Source organism: Thunnus albacares, chromosome 6 (assembly GCF_914725855.1).
Source record: "Thunnus albacares chromosome 6, fThuAlb1.1, whole genome shotgun sequence".
NCBI classification, from domain to species: Eukaryota; Metazoa; Chordata; class Actinopteri; order Scombriformes; family Scombridae; genus Thunnus; species Thunnus albacares.
This window is the reverse complement of record NC_058111.1, coordinates 8,780,291-8,798,234: the sequence shown is the minus strand read 5'-3', so window position 1 is coordinate 8,798,234 and position 17,944 is coordinate 8,780,291. Positions and strand designations below refer to the sequence as shown.

The following is a 17,944-nucleotide window of genomic DNA, read 5'->3' as shown; positions in this document are numbered from 1 at the left end:
TAGTACATCACACTTTTGTAAATTAGAGCTGTTCCTGTAGGTCAGATTGCAGTCTGTTTCCTGGCAGCAATCATGTCAACGTGTCTGTCCTCTAATAACATTACAGCTATGATTAATGTTTAATTAATTAATGTTTATGCCAAATGATCTGGTCCTGAACAGGCATTTTTCCACCAGATGGTTATTCATTAGTCCTCATCTCAGCAGGTTGCACTCTGTACAAAACTTCATGAAAACAGTTGAAACATGAACCAATTAAAACACTAATTACCATGTTTTGTTATCAGTTAATTGTGGTGAAAACGCATCTAATTGAGTAAATGTTAATTCTTTGATTAAATATTATCATCTAACATGAGATTTATATGGTCTGTAATTTCTGAAATAAAGATTTTTTTTTTTAGACATGTGATGTGCCTGAAACCTGCTGAAACTGTGCAGTTAATGTGTAGCTAAAATGTTAGATTTATTACAGTCATTCAATTGATTTATAACTTCAAATAGAGATTACCCTCCTTATCAAAATGGGCTTAATAATCAAGATACCCATGGATAAACAAGTGTAAGGTTGGCTTAGAAATTCTACCTAAATATATGTGTCTTGGAGTTAAAGAAAGCAATTATCGTCACAGTAAGAGAACACATAGAAGCACAGTGTGACTCATGGGAAATACATTTTCTCTTACTGGTAGACAAGATTAGAAAAGATTTATGCCTTCAAAGAACTGAGGTTTACTAAAGAGGGAAATATATTTTCACTTGCAGTTCTTAAACGTCTTTGCTGCATGACAGTCACATGCTGGTCAAAAGGTCAAGTTTAAGCAACAGCGTATTAGTGGGAGCCATGAGATTTCAACAGCATATTACTGTGCATAAAACCAAATCAGACCACCTGCTCTTTGATACTCTCTAATATTGCAAATGTTGAGCTCAGAATAAACTTGCACATTTCTGTTTAGACTGGATTTATTGATTCAGACTGGACAACCTTAGTTGACTTAAGCTGCTCTCTCTACTGTATTTTTAGGGTTAGGGAGAATATTGTCTGCAGGTGTCTAGCTCTGTTTCATCAAAGTAAACAGTTTTCAAAATCTGTTGGCAACAGAGATAGATCATGTACCTTGGCATAAGGCAGCAGCATAGATTTTGGCTGTGTATACCAAATAGATACTGGCTGCCTGTGCTGTCAGGAGTGACTGGTGGTCCATTTTTCAATCCTATTTTGAGAACTGCTAATCGTCTAAAGCCAGATTAACTATAATAAGCACTCTGAGCTTTGATAGTCAGGTTGGTTTTAAACAGCACTTCACTACACTCAATCCTTTGGCGTACCTATGATCCTGAGATCGCTCACGCAGAGCCTCACTTCGGTCTGTCATGGGTCAACCGTGTTGGTTAAACATGTATTTATCCATTTTGACGTGTGTGTGCAAGTTTTTTTTAGTTTTTTTTAGATCTATCTATCTATCTATCTATCTATCTATCTATCTATCTATCTATCTATCTATCTATCTATCTATCTATCTATCTCAAAATATTTAATTTTTTGCAAGCGTTAAGAGGAAAAGCAGATTGTTTATCCCTCCACAGTTTTGTATCATTTATTTTTCTGTCCCGCAGTAAATTATAAAATACGTCCAGGGTGCAGTCTCCCCCGGCTTGGCTGTAGGCCTTTTTCACAGCAGACACTTTCATAGAAGGAAAAGCACAGGTGTCACTAACAATGTTCATGATTGCTCTATTCTCTTCAAGTGTCCCAGTGAGCCATGACAGTGTGACAATGAGCCAGCAGGCACAATACCAGGACCCTGAAACTGAAAAAGCTAAATTCAGCCATGATTAATTTTTTATCATTTACACCTGTACTTTTCCTACTGATTACATGTCAAAATGGCTTATTGCTAACACTGTAATTAGTTAGTTAACATACCAGGAAGTGCAACATGTTTTTCTGCTCAAGCTTAAATCAGTTGACATCTACAGCACGTAATCTTTTCTGGCCCTAATACATTGCTTAATTGTTGCACAACAGCAAAAATCCCAGAATGTGTAGTGCTTTCCTGCCGCATCCCTCGAGAGACAGAGAGAGAGAGAGAGAGAGAGCGAGGGTGCAAGAGAGAGAGAGAGAGCGATGCAGTGGCTGGTGTGTGTATATATATATATACTCATTGGTATATATATATATACTCACAAGGCTATTCATTAGGTACACCTGTGCCATCTAATGCAATCCAATACAACAGCTCTGCCATAAATTCTACTTTTATGAAGCTCATGCATTTTCAGCATTAACCTCTTCATGTATGTTAATGGAGTGGACAAAATATTAGGAACACTTTTCAATATAATGTACTCCAGTACACCACCACCACCCACTACAACCTCAATAAAAAACATATAGTACAGTTATCACCTTTCTGACAATGTCAACAAAAACATTTACAAATAAGCTTTGTAAATGTAGAATTTATGGCAGAGCTATATATATATATATATGTATATGTGTGTGTGTGCGTGTGTACATAAATGTATATATGTATGTATAGCTATATATAGCTTTTTGCTCCTTTGCAGTTTCTTCTAGATTTTGTCCATTGTATCTTTGAAAAAATATAAGTACTTCTTAAAACATGGGTTGAGCTCAACACAGGCCTGAAAAACTGTCAATTTAACATAAATTACAGAATAAAATTTAAAAACAAAAATGACTGGAAAAACATGTCCATGCATTTTACACATTTCTCCTGCTTATTTAATGCACTCATAATATGTATGCCTATGTATAACTTTTACATAATATATTAAAAGAAGCTTAATGTGTGTGTTGTAGCTTAGAAATACCCTTTTAGTCATGTCTATAAAGAGGATAAGTCTGTTCCAAGAGGAATTCCCTTCTTTAATTCCCCGAGGAATCCCAGACGTGTGTTATAGCCTTTGTGAATGGGTGCACATCTAAGTTGGCAAATTTAGATTATTTATTTGCACGGATACAGAAATATTATACAGGTGAGAATAGGTGGTTATGAAAATATTGGGATGTACAAACTTAGAAAAAATAAAAGCAAATAAATACTGAAATAGAAATGAGTAAAAACAAAATTGGCTGATGTGGACCATCAAAGCAAAGTTCTTCAATTAAACTCTTAATTTTTCTCAGAGGCAAGAGCTCAAACCTGACCTTTCCTTGTTGCACATTAGAGTTCCAACTCACTGTATATTACCATCCAATGTCATTTTTAGCCTGGTATAGAGCATGCAGTGTCCCGAGGTTCTAGGAAGACCTCTGCACTTATCCCATTAAAGGGTTATCTCTCCTTTTGGGTCTCCCAAGACTTAAAGATTAAGGCTGTGGTTGCATGATATTTCAGTCACACCTCAGTGCTGCCACTACTCTACACGACCACTGTCCTCGCACATCTCAGCTTCAACACAGACTCTGCAGGATTCTGGACAAAATCAAACCACTGAAGGAATAATGGGTGCCCACGGCTCCAACCTGGATGACATCCTGGAGGAGGACATGCACCACTGGTACACCAAGTTCATGAGGGAGTCTCCTTCTGGGCTCATCACGCTCTTTGAGCTCAAGGGAATGCTTGAAATGAATGGGATGACAGAGGAGGCCAGCAGCTATGTGGACCAGGTCTTCTTCACCTTTGACATGGATGGGGTAAGAAAATACCTGCAACAAGTTTCTTCTTCCCTGCTCAGGACAAAATGGACTGTATGATTCCCCCAAAAGAGGTGAACAGTACCAAAGATTTGCCAGAGAGCTGATGAGACATCTACTTGATGAATTACTGATGCATGTGACTAGTTGAATAAATCAATTCTCTTGAATCAAAGGCCAACTTTGCAATGGGAAATAAGAGACTAATGCGTTATTTCAGATTGTTTTACATGAAGAGTTAACATTTTAAAAGGAGTGACGAGAGATTACGGACATCTCTCACATTTTAAGATGGATCAACTGAGGTTAAACTCTGACATGATCTACTTTTTGAGTCCTGTACAAAGCTTAGGATGACAGGATGTACAAACTGCACCTTGTTAGTACATGATTTAGAGTCTCTGTAAGTATCAGCCATGGTTTCCTCAGAGTTGCCTCACTCATGTTGCCCTTGTGTAGGATAATTACCACTACTACTACTACTACTTTGATAATACCAAATGGTACAATTCTGCCTTTGAAAATCTTTTTTTAAAGGGGACCTATTATGCTCATTTCCAGCTCTATATTATTTTTATTTTTGGACTCACTAGAGTTGCTTTGCACGATTTACAATTCAAAAAACTCCTTATTTATCTTAAGGCTCTTTTGTAAAGAGATCTCACATTATAACTATAAAGAAGATCTGTCATTACGCCGCCTTTGCTTTTTTACACTGAACCAAACAAAGCTAACATAATGTCCTTTTACATAGCATGCCAGCGTTCCAAATCAGAAGCGTGATGTGCAACACAACGATATCGGTGATTAGTGCGTGCTGTCCCGCCGTGCCAGCTGTCACATTTACACAGACGTTAATCTAGCTCTGTGACTACCTCTGTAGCCAGCTTATTGATTCCCCATCTCTGTGTCCGTACTTTTTATACAGAACAGCGGGACGAAATAAAGGCGCAGCATTCCCGCCTTGAACAGGCTGCGTAGAAGGGGCTTTATACTGGCCCTTTATGCAGCCCCTCAGTTCAGCCTCTGTCTCTTACAGGCAGTCTTAGCTCCCGTCTCGTTAAGGCCCACTCTTGATGAGCCCACTCTGTTCTGATTGGCCTGCTAAGGGGCAGCCATATCAGAGTCGTGTTAAATTACCACTGATGCAAACCCAACATTTCCTGCTTTACTGCCTCAAATGAAAAGCTTTTAAATGATTAAATAACGAGAGAGTTTTATTGTGAAGAATTTACAGGAAATTAAATGTGTTCCTCACTGAATGAGCAAAGCTTCATTAGTGGCGCTAAAAACCAGTTGACACAACAACATATGGACATATTTGGAGCTCTTTTTTAAGCAGATCAGTTAAAAATAACGTAGGGAGGAATAGTACAAACAGAAACAGCAACAGTGATGATGATGTTTAATGAAGAGTTGCAGACGACCAGCACACCTCCAACAAGTAAACAACTTATTTTGCTTTGCATGTTGTGTAACGGAAAAACATTCACAGCGTGCCAGCTTTACTGGAGTCATGGCTCGGCGTGACTACCCCCATAACAATGGAAAAATGCTATAATGTTAGCGGAGCGGAGCAGTGAACTCGCGTGCTGTGCATGGAGCAAATGACCACATAAAGAAATCTTTCACAAGCCGACGTCGGGTCGGGCTAAAAGTAGAAAGAAACAGTGGAAACCAAGCGTTCAGAGCAGTTGGTGCTTTTTGCTCACAGGGATTACTTCTACGTACGTTTACTTCATTATTTGACACTTTGGCCATGTTTAACATGAACATCTGACATTGTAACATCATATATATGACTGAAAATAAGGAAAAACATAATAGGTCCCCTTTAAATACATTTTGATTTTGCAATCCATCATTTTCTTAACTGTATCTTTTATTTGCTGATTTGCAGGATGGCTACATAGACTTCGTTGAATACATTGCAGCAATAAGTTTATTACTGAAAGGGGAAATTAACCAGAAACTAAAGTGGTACTTCAAGCTCTTCGATCAAGATGGAAATGGGAAAATTGACAAGGAGGAACTGGAGACTATATTTAAGGTACAGTATTTTTTTTTTCTTGGATGTCTCATAATTAGAGTGTCACAGATCTGAAGAACTGGGCAGAGTTCCTAGAATCATAAGGCTTAGCTCTGAAAGTGCAGAAATGGGTTTAACTGGCCATGACCTAGACATGACCCATAATCCAGGGGGCTTCTTATCTAACCTTAGGTCTAAATATGGCCTTGACTATCACCTAATTCACTGACTGAGGAAGTCGTGCAGTAACCACGCAACAGATTATGTGACACCTTTTTAAGTTAATGCTGAACAATTAACTGTGGAAACTTCTTCACCAGGCTATTCAAGATATCACGAGGATTTACGACGTCCCACCAGAAGAGATTGTGACTCTTATATACGAAAAGGTCGATGTCAAAGGAGAAGGTAACAAATATCTTATAGATGATATCATGATTTATTAGCCCTCAACATAAGAACAGTGTTCCTGGTTGGAAATAATGTCAACATGACCAGCCCTGTCCAGAGCCCATTCAGAGTGAAATACTGGATCAATAGGAAGCAATAAACATTCTGTTAGCTGTGTAATTTCTTAATATATATAATTTGTCCCTTACATTTTTTTTAATCTTTGCTGCTTCTCAGGTGAGCTGACACTGGAGGAGTTCATCGATGGAGCGAAGGACCATCCTGACATCATGGATATGCTCACCAAGATGATGGATCTTACTCACGTCCTGGAAATCATCCTCAAGGGTCTAAAACCAAAGAATGCCGTGAACTGAATCGGGAGTCAACAAACTGGATTGTGTGGAAGAGTCGAGATCATTTTTGGTGGATTTTAAGAATGCAGCATTGTTGAGGAAAGAGTGTATGTGCTTGATGAAGAGCCATGTTCCAATTTCAGAGTGCACATAATGAACTCAAAAAAACCCGACTGAGCAGTCCCATGCAGATATGATCTCTCTGTATGTCGCCCAAGGGAAGCAGAAAAAGTGCCGTCTTCTCTCTGCTTGTGCTCTCACGTCTCTTGTTCGGTGGCCCTTCAGTTTTGTTAAGGTTTAAAACACCTTTAACAAGTGATGTGTTTGGAGAATTTCAGTGAAGGGAAGCCCATTCGCTTCAGGTTCCCATCACGGTGTGAGTAGATGGCTCAAAGCAATGTGGATAAACCACTTTGATTTACTTCATCAGAATTGAGCTTGAGATGTTGTAAGGGCTTCTTGGTTTGCAGAACTGTCAGGGACGAAGTGGAAAGCAGAGTGGGATACTTCATTCCGAAATGTCTTGGACAGCTTTGGCATTATTTTTAACATAATTTCAACAGATTTATAATGGAACATGTTAAATTCAAATTAATTAATTAATTAATTCTACTTAGTCCTGTTGAACGGCCAAATTCACTGTGAATTTCTTACACTACTCACCGAGACTGTACTTCATTTTGTGTTGTCGCTCTTGTAAGATCCGCATGAAAACTACACTATTGGCTGTATAAAAACTGAATGGTAACTGAATACAAATGTAGCAGCTGAATGTTAAAATATTTATGTATACTTGTGTGAAATGTATTGTTTCATTGTATTTTGCTGTTATTAAGGTTACAATACTGCCTTAAAATCAATACAATGTTTTTTTTTTAAAAAAGAAAAATACTGACTCTAGCACAGTTTACTGTGTGATTCTTCAACTTTACACCACAGACGCAGGAGTAAAAATAACATCACAGTTTCTTGATGGGCACATATCCACATTGCACACAAGTCAGCTGTTTTTCCTTGAATGGATGGCTTAACTTTTTTATGTTTTTATGTTAGGGTTATTTGTTTATGTAGAACACATCAGAAAATGTGGAGGCAATGTTAAACAATCAGGAGTGACAGATGTTATAAATATATCACAAAACCCCTTCATGACATCACATGCAGAAGCATAATTTTTTTGGGGGTCAAACGATAACTGATGAATGCATGCTTCAACTCTCATATTTCAAGTTGATACATTTTCTTGCTTTGTCAACTTTAAGCCTAAAGAGATGGAAAGTTTGCCTCAAGAAGCTCATTGCCAACAAGCTGCAAGCTTTGTAACTACTGGGGTTTTGAAAATCTGGTCAAATCCATCACTCTCTTATTTTCTTGAGCAGCTATCATGTTCTAAAACTAATAATAATCTTTCCAACACAAATTGGTAAATCATGTTCAGGGTGGTGCTTGGCTTCTCTTCTGAACTAGTCTGCCAAGGAACAGACTGTCTCAGAGCTTTGATTTCCATTTGTGCAGAAAATACCAGAAACTTGTCACACACATAGAAAGAACAAAGAAGCCTATGATCAGCTGTCATTTAGTTTGGAAGGGGACAAGACCAGAATAATCTGGCTTTCCTATTTTTTATGATTATATCAGAATCATAATAAAGCTTGATTTTCTTTTTAAGACTCATCATCTGATTTCTCTTTGCCTTTGCAATATTATTTGCAAACAGGTGAACCAGGAGTTCAAATCTATAAGACATCCTGCCAATCTAAACACAGCTGACCTTGACTTAACAATGAGGTTCTTTACTTTGGGTCAAAACTTGACATCCCTCAGCTCATTTTTTTGAAGTTAATCAATATCAAACCATGCTATCCCTTTATACTGAGGTCCTTCAACCATAATGGTCTGCATGGTTAATGATTGGACAGAGGTTCATTTTGGTACACAGTGGTCAGACATTATTATGAACTCAGATAAATAGCACGTTGTGTAAATCAAATAAAGATAAGGGTTTGACTCCACATAGCACTCAAAGCTTCCCTAGATCCATCACCTGATGCAATTTACATAACCGCACTGATCAACCCGCCTATGGCTCTTTGTATAAATTCACCAGTCCATGCTCTCATGGCTTTGCACTGCACACTGCTTCCTACTGTCTTGACACCACAGCACAGGAACAGTCGACCACATCCAATTGGAACCATGCAGTCTGCCGAGTCCAAATTCAACAAAAACAGCCTGCTCTTGGCTCTGAGGCGATACAGCACAGTTGTCAGTGATATGGAGAAGACAATTCTCCTGCCAAGCCTGCTGAGAGACGTGCCTACTGATGAGGTGTGGGACTGTGAAGCAGCAGAGGAATCCTGCAGCGACCTGTACAGCAACTACCTGATGCTCAAGGCCATAAGAAACACAGTGGAGTGCGGCCTGGTTCACCTGGATGACCACAAGGCCAAGAACAACACGCTCAACAAGACTCTGGAGCCTCTCTTGGACACAGATCCAGAAGTCCTCTTCCGCTTCCACCTGAACGGACTGTTTTCTGTGATGAGCGACCTCACCAAGAAGTCTCAGAGCCTTACTGAGAAGTATATGGACATCATCGGAGTGGCAAATTAGAAAAAATGCTGTCATCAAACAAAACATCTGGTGTTTGTAAAGGTGCGGTACATGTAGCAAAGTCACCTGAACATCTCAAATGTCTGAATTGTTTACATTCAGTGTCATGCTTCTAACTTAATGAATATGGAATAAAAGTGCAGTCAAAACTGATAACTTCTTCCTCTTCATTTAACTTTGGCAGTCAATTAAAAGAGGCAGTACTGTTCTTTGATTTTTAAAATATTCTTCATCATGAAGGAACAGAACAGCTTTCTTGGTTTCTTGATTGAACACAAACTTACAGGGAGTTATGCTTATTGTTTTGAATCGTTAGGAAAATTTCAGGCAACAATTTTTATATTTGGGTATTTTTATTATATACATAGTTATATTTCACACAACATATGACAGAAAGAGCTGACAAAAAGACCACTATAGACAGATGGTAGTCTGCGAAATATTTCTCTCTCTCCCTTCCTCTTCCATGTCACCAGCCGCCGACGCTTAGCGCACAGGATGGAAAGGCTCGACAATTTCTGCAAAGGTCTTTTTTTCTGGTGAGATAAAAGAAAACAGAGAGGAACACTTAGATTACACACGTAAATGGGGCACCACATTTTTAATTTAGGTTAGTTTCTCTTTGAAGACTTACAAATGCCTTAAAGCACTACAAACACAACAGAAATTAAGAAACATCGTGGATCTCCTACCTAATACCTAATACTGACTATGTGTTAAGATTCCTGTTCATCAGCATATGACTGCTGTTAGTGATGATAAAATATACAAAAAAAATGAAGGCACATACAGTATGACTGTACAATGGAATAACAAAACACACACAAGGGAATAAAATAGGCAGAAAAAGATATTAAAATATAATGCAGTCAATAAAACAAGCACTGCCTGCCTCTTTGAACAATCATTCCACTATGTTTATGTATAAAATCCACCTGACACATACAATGTCACCAATTTTCACCATAAGCCAATCAGTAATGTCTGATATAAGTTGCTTAACTGCACAGACAGGTAAATGGCATGAGGCTAATCACTGTCCCTCCCAAGACTGTAAATGTAGAGTACAAAGGCAGTGCACAAATATGAAGAAAAGAAAGATATGAAATGATGCAAACAAGGTGCACAAATCTGCTTTAAACATTATACAAGAGGGAAGCAGCATTATTGAATTTGTGTGTCTTCTGAAAATTCACTTACCCTTTGCTGCAAATTCCTCTGGGTGGAGTCTGATATACTCATTCATGTCTCGATCAAGTCTGGCATAAGTGTAATTTTCATATTTTGTAATATGGTAGCCGATGAACCAGCCGATTGTTGACAGCAGGACTTGTCGATGAACACCTAAAAAGGGAAAATAGGGGAGATAATGTGGCTGTGTTTTAAGCACATAACATGATGATACTATAATATGAACTTTCCTTGCTGTGATCATTCCTCCTGTTCATACTGGCTATGAAAAGATAACCTTCAAATGTGCTTTCAATGTAAGCGATGGGGGCCATAATCCACAGTGTGTCATTTTGTACATAAACACATTTAAAAGTTCATCTGAAGCTTATATGAAGCTTCAGAAGTCTGAGTTAGTCATATCAAGTGCATATCTGCCACATTTACAGTCCTTTTAGCAATCAAATTCCCTGGGACAGTGTTTTTTCCTGTTGAGCTGTGGTAGAAGTATAATAACAAAAAGAGGGACTTTGGCACTAAAAAGACTGACGTTGAAAGATATCTACTTGATTTGACTACTTTGCACGACTGAAGCTACATATTAGCTTCTGATAAACTTTGATGTACGTTTTTGCACAGAAGGAGGCTTGTGGATGTTGTCCTCCTCCATCACTTACATTGTTGGTGCATTATGAAGGGATCTTCTAATGGTCAGTATGAACAGGAGGATTGATTATGGCAAGAAAAACCTATTTCAATATTCATTTGGGCACCTGACTGCTGTTTTAAGCAAGACTTGAAAAATTGTGAAACCGTCTTTTAAGCAATATGAGCGATCACAGACTTATTTCAATATAAGGGATAGTCACATTTGAGTCTAATTCTACCTGCTACTTAATTTACGTTTAATTCGACTTAACTAAAATAGAGGAATAAACGAAACCTAATTAAACTTATATCATGTGGAATATACAGTTAAGATCCAATGAAAGCCTCAAAACAAAAATGAGCACTATAAAACAGACCCTGGAAATGAGTTTATTGTCTATTTGTATTAAGTACAGCAGATACAATGCATACTAATATCTGAATCAATGAACCAATCAATCAATTTATTAGTTATTACCTTAGGTATTTTGTAATGTAATTTGAATGACATTTTCTAAAGCCAGAAGCTACAAGCTTTAGCTTTAAGTGGGTAAACATACACAGTTAGCTATTATAACGAAGGTGTCACAACAAGTTAACTTGCTCTGCTGCGACACAACGTTTTGACTGTAAATGCATCATGTCAGGGCAGGTTTTTAATGCTTTTTGATCAGATGTTGCATATGCTTGAGTGTAAAGTGCACCACCGTAGACAGGATAAAGTCTGAAAGCAAGCTAACAAACATGCTAACCTGATTTTAGCGGTGGCCTGTGGTTGATGGCATTGTGAAGCATCGCGGTGCACCAGCCTACACCGGCCAGCCACAGCGAATTCCTGTTGACGATTCCCGGAGGAGGGAGAACCTTTCCCTCGTCTGGTATGAGCCCCATGGCGAGAAATTCTCCCTTCAATTCAGAGATTTTACTGACCTCCCAGCGGCAGGATCCCACTCATCAGCTATCACCTCTCGTAGGAAGTCAAGGGCATGGTGTGCAACCGAATGAGACGTCCGGCCACAACCACTCAGAACCGCTTTAGTTCCGCAATCTATTCATTCGCATTTCATTCCCTTTTTTCCCCTGTCAGTCAACGTGAGGACATAAAACTTGTTGTTTTTTTCTTTTAGCAATTACAATTACATTACATTTATTTGATTTTGTCTTAATGTAACATCAAACGACGATTAACTACTACCAAATTTAGCAAATTTTGATTGCTAGCATTAACTAGCTAGCTATAACTAAATGGATGGTAACTTAGTAATATTACTAAATATTATGTATATAATTACATATGTAACGTTATATAGTGGCTAATATAGGACTTGCTAGTTAGATAGTCGCAGGCTAGTATTGTAGCCGTAGCCATACTATTGTCAGTACTATAAGTAAAGGTAGTAGTAGTAGTAGTAGTAATATCACTTTTAGTAGAATTAGGTCAGTAGCATGTGGTATTCAGTTTACTACATATTAGTCTTAACTTTATGCGTTTTTTTACAGGCTATTGTGTCCACAAAAACATTAAAAAGCTGTAAAAACATTGATATGGCCCTTTAATTCTCCTCTTAAAAAAATCACCCTTTTATTAAGTAGTTGCCTCATGTACATATAATTATAGAAAGAGTATGATCTATGAAATGCGGTGTAACAAAAACATCAAATTTAAGTACATGATTAGATGTACTGAGTTACTTTGCATGTGAACTGATGACATCATTGAAGTGCAGCCCCCCTCCTCCATCAGACAGGCTGCTGAGCTGCTGAGGATACACAGCCAGAGGAATTATGCCCTGCCCAGCTGAGGCTTTGCCTATTTGATGAGGTGACCTATGCATACCAAGTAGTTAAAAGTCCGGGGATATCCCCGGTTTTTTTGGTAAGTGCAAACTATTTCCAGGCTCGATCCGCAGGGCTGACTTAGATTTTTCTCTCTTGGATCTGCAGATTTTGCCAAAATGGCTAGAGTCACACGGTAGCTGCTAGTTGCTACTGTTGCTAGCTTCGCCCTATAATGGCTATCAACTCAGACTGAATATGAAACGTGACCAAGAAGAAATGTAGCCTTGACTCAGATTTAATCTGAACAGCATGCTGTGATGTTTTTTCATTGCTAGACAAGATGAAAGGGCGAAGAAAGAAATGCGACACAGGGAAAGGGAATTTGCATTAAGCACTCCAGTTGAATTTAACCCTAAATATGGTTCATTATAACACGCTTCATAGGCAGCGATTCCACTATTTTGCAAGCAACAGTTTGATTTCTTAAAAATGCCTTTTTAAACATAGATGTAGTAATCACATAAATATGGGCCTGCCTCACATTGCTGGTATAGGAGCAGATGTAACGCTGCTGCAGAGAATACTGATATTTCGTGTTATTTACCGTGTTTACGTGCATCTCACATGCAGCTGTGGTTACTGACAACAGAACAGAGCGTTTAGCTACATCTTTGTATTTCATTTTGCAGATTTTATTCACTCCAGTAGTGTTTCGAGCCTCTGTGGCTCCATAATCCCCACAAAGTGATGCACGGCCCCCTAAACCGGCAGCCAAGCAAAAAGTGCACATTTCATACGATATAAAATGGGAACCTTAGGTGAAGTGAAATCCTTACATGTTGTTCTCAAAGTTCATACTGTGCTTGAGGCATTAATGAGATAGCACCGAGGAAAAAATGCAATTTGTATTTATAAATGCAAATATGTAATTATAGTTTATATCAGTACCAGAGACATTAATAACAGTTTTATTAGAAAAATCAGCACAGAGACTTTTGTTTGGAGTAATAGAATTTAGCATCCGTTAGTGCAAATTTGTGCAAATCATCTAAACCCAAAGTTAAATTTACAAATTGAATATTCAAACAAGGACATGTTTCACTCATGTTCGTCACATCTCTGTTAGTGAAGATTATTAAGGTCAAATATCAGCAGTTATCTCTCCTGACAGCGCTGACCTGCGGGCCTGTTTGTCTTCAAATAGTGCTCCGAGCTTTCACAACAGTGCGGTAGCTTTGCCAGTGTCTTCAGGAGTTTTCAGAATTGTGTCAATAGCGTTAACGTGCACTGGAGACAAATGTAATCACTTCAGTAAAATTCAGGAATTTTGTATTAATGCATTTATTCATCACTCCTTTCTTTCTTTCTTCCCTTTATTTTCCCAGTTTAGCATGAGTATGGAAGATTATGACTACCTGTTCAAAATAGTTCTCATAGGAAATGCTGGAGTGGGGAAGACATGTCTCGTCCGGCGCTTTACTCAGGTTTGTATAAGTCTGTGCTTACAAGTATTTTATTACTTATATAATTAATTTTATTATATATAATAAGTATTTTTCTGCCTATTTCAGGGCCTTTTTCCACCTGGACAAGGGGCTACAATTGGAGTAGATTTCATGATTAAAACAGTGGAAATCAAAGGGGAGAAGGTCAAGGTACGCAAAGATTCAAATTGTTTTTTATATAAAGCATGCCTCTTTATCTCTTGGATGCATAATAGCTCATTTCAAATATCTGTTTTTTTTTTTTTCAGCTTCAGATATGGGACACAGCTGGACAGGAGAGATTTCGCTCCATTACTCAGAGTTATTACCGTAGTGCCAATGCCCTCATTCTTACGTATGACATTACCTGTGAGGACTCCTTCAGGTGCCTTCCCGAGTGGCTGAGGGAGATTGAGCAGTATGCCAACAACCAAGTGGTGACTATATTAGTCGGTAAGAAAGCTTTACTTCGTACTTCAGTAACTGATGTGATTCTTTTGTCGTCAGGCTCATGAATCAACGGCCTGGGTTTCTGATCTTGAATTGTGTAGCTGAGGCCGTTTTTAAATAGATTTGCAAAACACACAACCAGTTTATTAACAAGCATTTTACTATAAAGCTGCGACAATCAGTCGATCAACAGAAAATTAATTGGCAACTCTTTTGATTTTAGAATAATCAGTTATTTTCTAAACGAAATTGAATTTGCTCTCTAGTCCCAGCTTCTCCTTTGTGAGGATTTCCTGTTTTTCTCTGTTTTAAATAATTTTAAATGCAATATATTTGGGTTTTGGATTGTTGGGCAGACAAAACAAGACATTTGAAGATTTCGTGTGATGGATGTTTCTCACTTTTCTAAATCCTTATACACCAAACAATACGATTAATCGAGAAAATACTCAGCGGATTAATGGATAATGAAAATAATTGTTAGTTGCAGCCGTATTTTGTGAGATTTCTTCTGTGAAATTCTTGCATCCATCCCACACACGCATACACACACACACCTCCACTTCCATCTGTCTTATCCACACACACACACCCACCACTGTTCAGAAAGACAATCTGCGTTGTGATGCAAGAAGCCACATTCTTACTTGTTAGTTGACAGAGAACATTTCTGTGTCTTACAGGTAATAAAATAGATCTGGCAGAGAAGAGAGAGGTTCTCCGACAGAGGGCTGAAGACTTTGCTGACGCTCAGAGCATGCTCTATCTGGAGACCTCAGCCAAAGAGTCCGACAATGTTGAGAAACTTTTCCTCGATCTGGCCTGCGAACTCATTCGAGAGGCCAAGCAGAACAAGCTGGACAACAATGACACTGCCCCAATGCCCGGTGAGGGTAAAACCATCAGTTACTTGAGCTGCTGCAGCCTCAATTAGAGAGAGCTCAGCGATTCTGGAGTGGTAACTCAGTAGCCATTGACTGTAGAGGGCAGATGGCCGAGCCCCAATGCCTCCGTCCCTCTAAGATGGCATAAAGCCACTTCTTAGTCCGTTCATTTCTAGTCCCATGCCTTTTTTAAGCTGTACAAGGGAGTTAGTCAACATTAGTTTGGCCTTCCATGAACAAGCATTTTAAGATGCTGCCATTTATGGAGAACATTGTCTTCGATGCAACAGGATGTAAAGTATGTCCGCCTAATGCATCCAGGAATCTGAGTAGGGCTCCATTTTTCCCCTCTTCATGGTGAAATGGCATAAATCTCCCTGTTTGGGTTGTAGGATCCATTTTCATTAAACATCAGTATTCACCAGCAGTATTATGTGAGTAAAAAGCTCAACCAGGTATTTTGTTACAGATTCAGTATAGCTAACCACACGTTTCATGATCATTGGATGTTATCACTTAATGGTAACAATATGTTTACATACACTACATTTTTGAAATGACCAAGTCTGATCAAGTTGCAAAAAGGTTGTTTTTTTTTTTTTTTTTTTGCAAACTTACCCTAAAAATCTGTTGCACAATCATTTTATTCCCCACTACAGTTTTTTCTGCTCTGAGAATTGCATACAATGTTATTAACCTTCATAATGTCATTTCTGAGTAGTTATTTGCACCTGTCATTACAAACTGTGAAATATTTGTTCCCAATAGAAGATTTTTACTTGCTGCTACAATGTTTTTTTTTTGTCAGATAATGTTAACTGAAACATACGTATAAATACTACATTGAAACAGTATTCTGTAACGCCGTTAATTTTTCAGCATACTTGCAGTGCTTGCGATTAGCCGGTGTAATACGACGCAGTTGAAAAGGCCTCTGAAACTGTCAGTCGAAAAGTAGATATTAAACAGTTTAATCAACTGACATTTTTATTTGACTGTCAGCTGTTTCTTTTACCCATAGACGTGAATATTTCTGCCTTTGTTGTTGCTGCCTAGCCATGAAACTGTATCACTTCTTATTTGTTTGAAGGAGTTCATGTAGTTTCGTATATGACTTGTTGTATTTCATATGCTTTTATGTGAAATTTCTTGATTGTCCAGCATGATTTGCCATAATTTGTAGTGGTCTAACTTTATCTTTCATATAGTTTCCATAACTGTAATGTACTGTATTGCACAATGCCATATACTGCACACTTATTTTTATTGTAACATTTTGTCTTTTGTTGTACAGACTTGTAGTTCATCTTGGCACTTTGCTTTTATACTTTGTTTTTCTGTAATCCCTTTGTAAAACTGGCGAGCGTTTTGATTTGGCTTTTACCTTAGATTTAACAGCAGTTACTCATTGTTAATCCATTGGATCTTCTTGTTAACACAATAGGAAAACACTATGGGGGTGTTGTGTTTCTTTTCCTTTATGTGTACAAAATAATCCCTAAAACTACTCTGTATAACATTAAATAATTACACTAAATGTCTTATTTGTCATGTTATTATTGCTTATGGCCATTTGCACTGTATATAGTCAAGTCTGACTACTTAATGAGAATGAGTATTCCCAGATACAGAGGTGTTCTTTGTTGTTTCATTTTGAATGTTCACTGAAAGCATAAGTATGCCAACTTCTCCTTGGACACTTGTGGAGTTGATGATTGTTCAGCGCCCTCCACTGGTCACAACACGTAACTATATACCTGTCTATTTTGAAGTTGTATTGAAGTATGTATTGTAGTTTATTCAGAGATTGTCCTTAGAGGACCACTGTGTAGGATTTAGTGGCATCTAGTGGTGAGCTTGCAGATTGCAACCCATTGAATAACCCTCCCCTTCACCCTCTCCTTCCAAGCATGTGGGAGAACCTCGTGAAAAACGCTAAAGGCCCTCTCTAGAGCCAGTGTTTGCTTTGGCTGTTCTGAGCTACTGTAGAAACATGGAGGTGCAACATGGCGGGCTCCGTGGAAGAGGACCTGCTCCACGGATATATTGTAAGAGCTGGATAGGGCTCCTCCGCTCAGCCTTGCAGCTAATTTTTCCCAGCGGCCACTTGCGGTATTGCAGCAAAAAATCCTCCTGCGTCCCAAAAAGCATTTTCCCCATAGACGACCAATGTAAAAGAGACGTCTATAAAACTGTTGACAGGACAAAACAAACTGCAAACAAGGTAAACTATGACTCTATTATGAAGTTTTGATCCATGGAGGTTTTATATTTGTAAAACTTTCCTTGTGCCGAGAAAAGCGATTTAAAAATCTGTGACGTCATCGCAATGTAAAGTCTACGGGCTGAGCAGGAACTCGCGGGCGGGGCCAGTGGGGGAAACACTACTGTACATATTCAGTGGCAAACCCCAAAGCTAGAAACTTTTTTTGGCGGATGCGCCAGCCGAGCAATTCTTATTGGACTGAATC

General features: G+C 38.4%; 4 protein-coding genes across 7 annotated transcripts; 3 read left to right on the top strand and 1 right to left on the bottom strand.

Annotated features, from left to right (window-relative positions):
- Positions 1 to 3,363: 3,363 nt before the first annotated feature.
- guca1c (guanylate cyclase activator 1C) lies at positions 3,364 to 7,320 on the top strand. Its single transcript, XM_044354171.1, has 4 exons — positions 3,364 to 3,670; positions 5,571 to 5,720; positions 6,020 to 6,107; positions 6,327 to 7,320. The coding sequence occupies exons 1-4, from the start codon at positions 3,476 to 3,478 to the stop codon at positions 6,464 to 6,466; spliced, it is 573 nt and encodes a 190-aa protein (XP_044210106.1). The 5' UTR covers positions 3,364 to 3,475; the 3' UTR covers positions 6,467 to 7,320.
- Positions 7,321 to 7,419: 99 nt separating this feature from the next.
- On the top strand, positions 7,420 to 9,210 carry LOC122983959 (thyroid hormone responsive). The gene has a single exon (XM_044354172.1). The coding sequence runs from the start codon at positions 8,528 to 8,530 to the stop codon at positions 9,056 to 9,058; it is 531 nt and encodes a 176-aa protein (XP_044210107.1). The 5' UTR covers positions 7,420 to 8,527; the 3' UTR covers positions 9,059 to 9,210.
- A 182-nt stretch (positions 9,211 to 9,392) lies between these two features.
- On the bottom strand, positions 9,393 to 11,921 carry ndufc2 (NADH:ubiquinone oxidoreductase subunit C2). 2 transcript variants are annotated; one of them, XM_044354173.1, is made up of 3 exons: positions 11,629 to 11,921; positions 10,255 to 10,402; positions 9,393 to 9,594 (listed from the first exon to the last, which is right to left on the bottom strand). In XM_044354173.1, exons 1-3 carry the CDS (start codon positions 11,765 to 11,767, stop codon positions 9,528 to 9,530), a joined length of 354 nt encoding a protein of 117 aa, XP_044210108.1. In that variant the 5' UTR covers positions 11,768 to 11,921; the 3' UTR covers positions 9,393 to 9,527. The 2 variants fall into 2 exon arrangements, with proteins under 2 accessions (XP_044210108.1, XP_044210109.1); XM_044354174.1 differs by having other exon boundaries at positions 10,259 to 10,402; positions 11,629 to 11,920.
- Positions 11,922 to 12,580: 659 nt separating this feature from the next.
- Positions 12,581 to 17,010, top strand: rab30 (RAB30, member RAS oncogene family). Of its 3 annotated transcripts, none has more exons than XM_044354168.1 (5): positions 12,581 to 12,698; positions 14,041 to 14,139; positions 14,227 to 14,310; positions 14,409 to 14,592; positions 15,273 to 17,010. In XM_044354168.1, exons 2-5 carry the CDS (start codon positions 14,047 to 14,049, stop codon positions 15,521 to 15,523), a joined length of 612 nt encoding a protein of 203 aa, XP_044210103.1. In that variant the 5' UTR covers positions 12,581 to 12,698; positions 14,041 to 14,046; the 3' UTR covers positions 15,524 to 17,010. The 3 variants fall into 3 exon arrangements, with proteins under 3 accessions (XP_044210103.1, XP_044210102.1, XP_044210104.1); XM_044354167.1 differs by having other exon boundaries at positions 12,585 to 12,752; XM_044354169.1 differs by lacking the exon at positions 12,581 to 12,698 and adding an exon at positions 12,829 to 12,848.
- Positions 17,011 to 17,944: the final 934 nt, after the last annotated feature.

Excerpts from the sequence above, each read along its gene's own strand:
- guca1c (XM_044354171.1), top strand. The coding sequence starts at position 3,476 with ATGGGTGCCCACGGCTCCAACCTGGATGACATCCTGGAGGAGGACATG. Across the intron at positions 3,671-5,570 it reads TCACCTTTGACATGGATGGG|GATGGCTACATAGACTTCGT; the intron begins GTAAGAAAATAC and ends GCTGATTTGCAG. Across the intron at positions 6,108-6,326 it reads GGTCGATGTCAAAGGAGAAG|GTGAGCTGACACTGGAGGAG; the intron begins GTAACAAATATC and ends GCTGCTTCTCAG.
- LOC122983959 (XM_044354172.1), top strand. The coding sequence starts at position 8,528 with ATGGCTCTTTGTATAAATTCACCAGTCCATGCTCTCATGGCTTTGCAC.
- ndufc2 (XM_044354173.1), bottom strand. The coding sequence starts at position 11,767 with ATGGGGCTCATACCAGACGAGGGAAAGGTTCTCCCTCCTCCGGGAATC. Across the intron at positions 10,403-11,628 it reads CAGGCCACCGCTAAAATCAG|GTGTTCATCGACAAGTCCTG; the intron begins GTTAGCATGTTT and ends TTCCCTTTTTAG. Across the intron at positions 9,595-10,254 it reads GAATTTGCAGCAAAGGGTAA|AAAAAAAGACCTTTGCAGAA; the intron begins GTGAATTTTCAG and ends TTATCTCACCAG.
- rab30 (XM_044354168.1), top strand. The coding sequence starts at position 14,047 with ATGAGTATGGAAGATTATGACTACCTGTTCAAAATAGTTCTCATAGGA. Across the intron at positions 14,311-14,408 it reads TCAAAGGGGAGAAGGTCAAG|CTTCAGATATGGGACACAGC; the intron begins GTACGCAAAGAT and ends TTTTTTTTTCAG. Across the intron at positions 14,593-15,272 it reads AGTGGTGACTATATTAGTCG|GTAATAAAATAGATCTGGCA; the intron begins GTAAGAAAGCTT and ends TGTGTCTTACAG.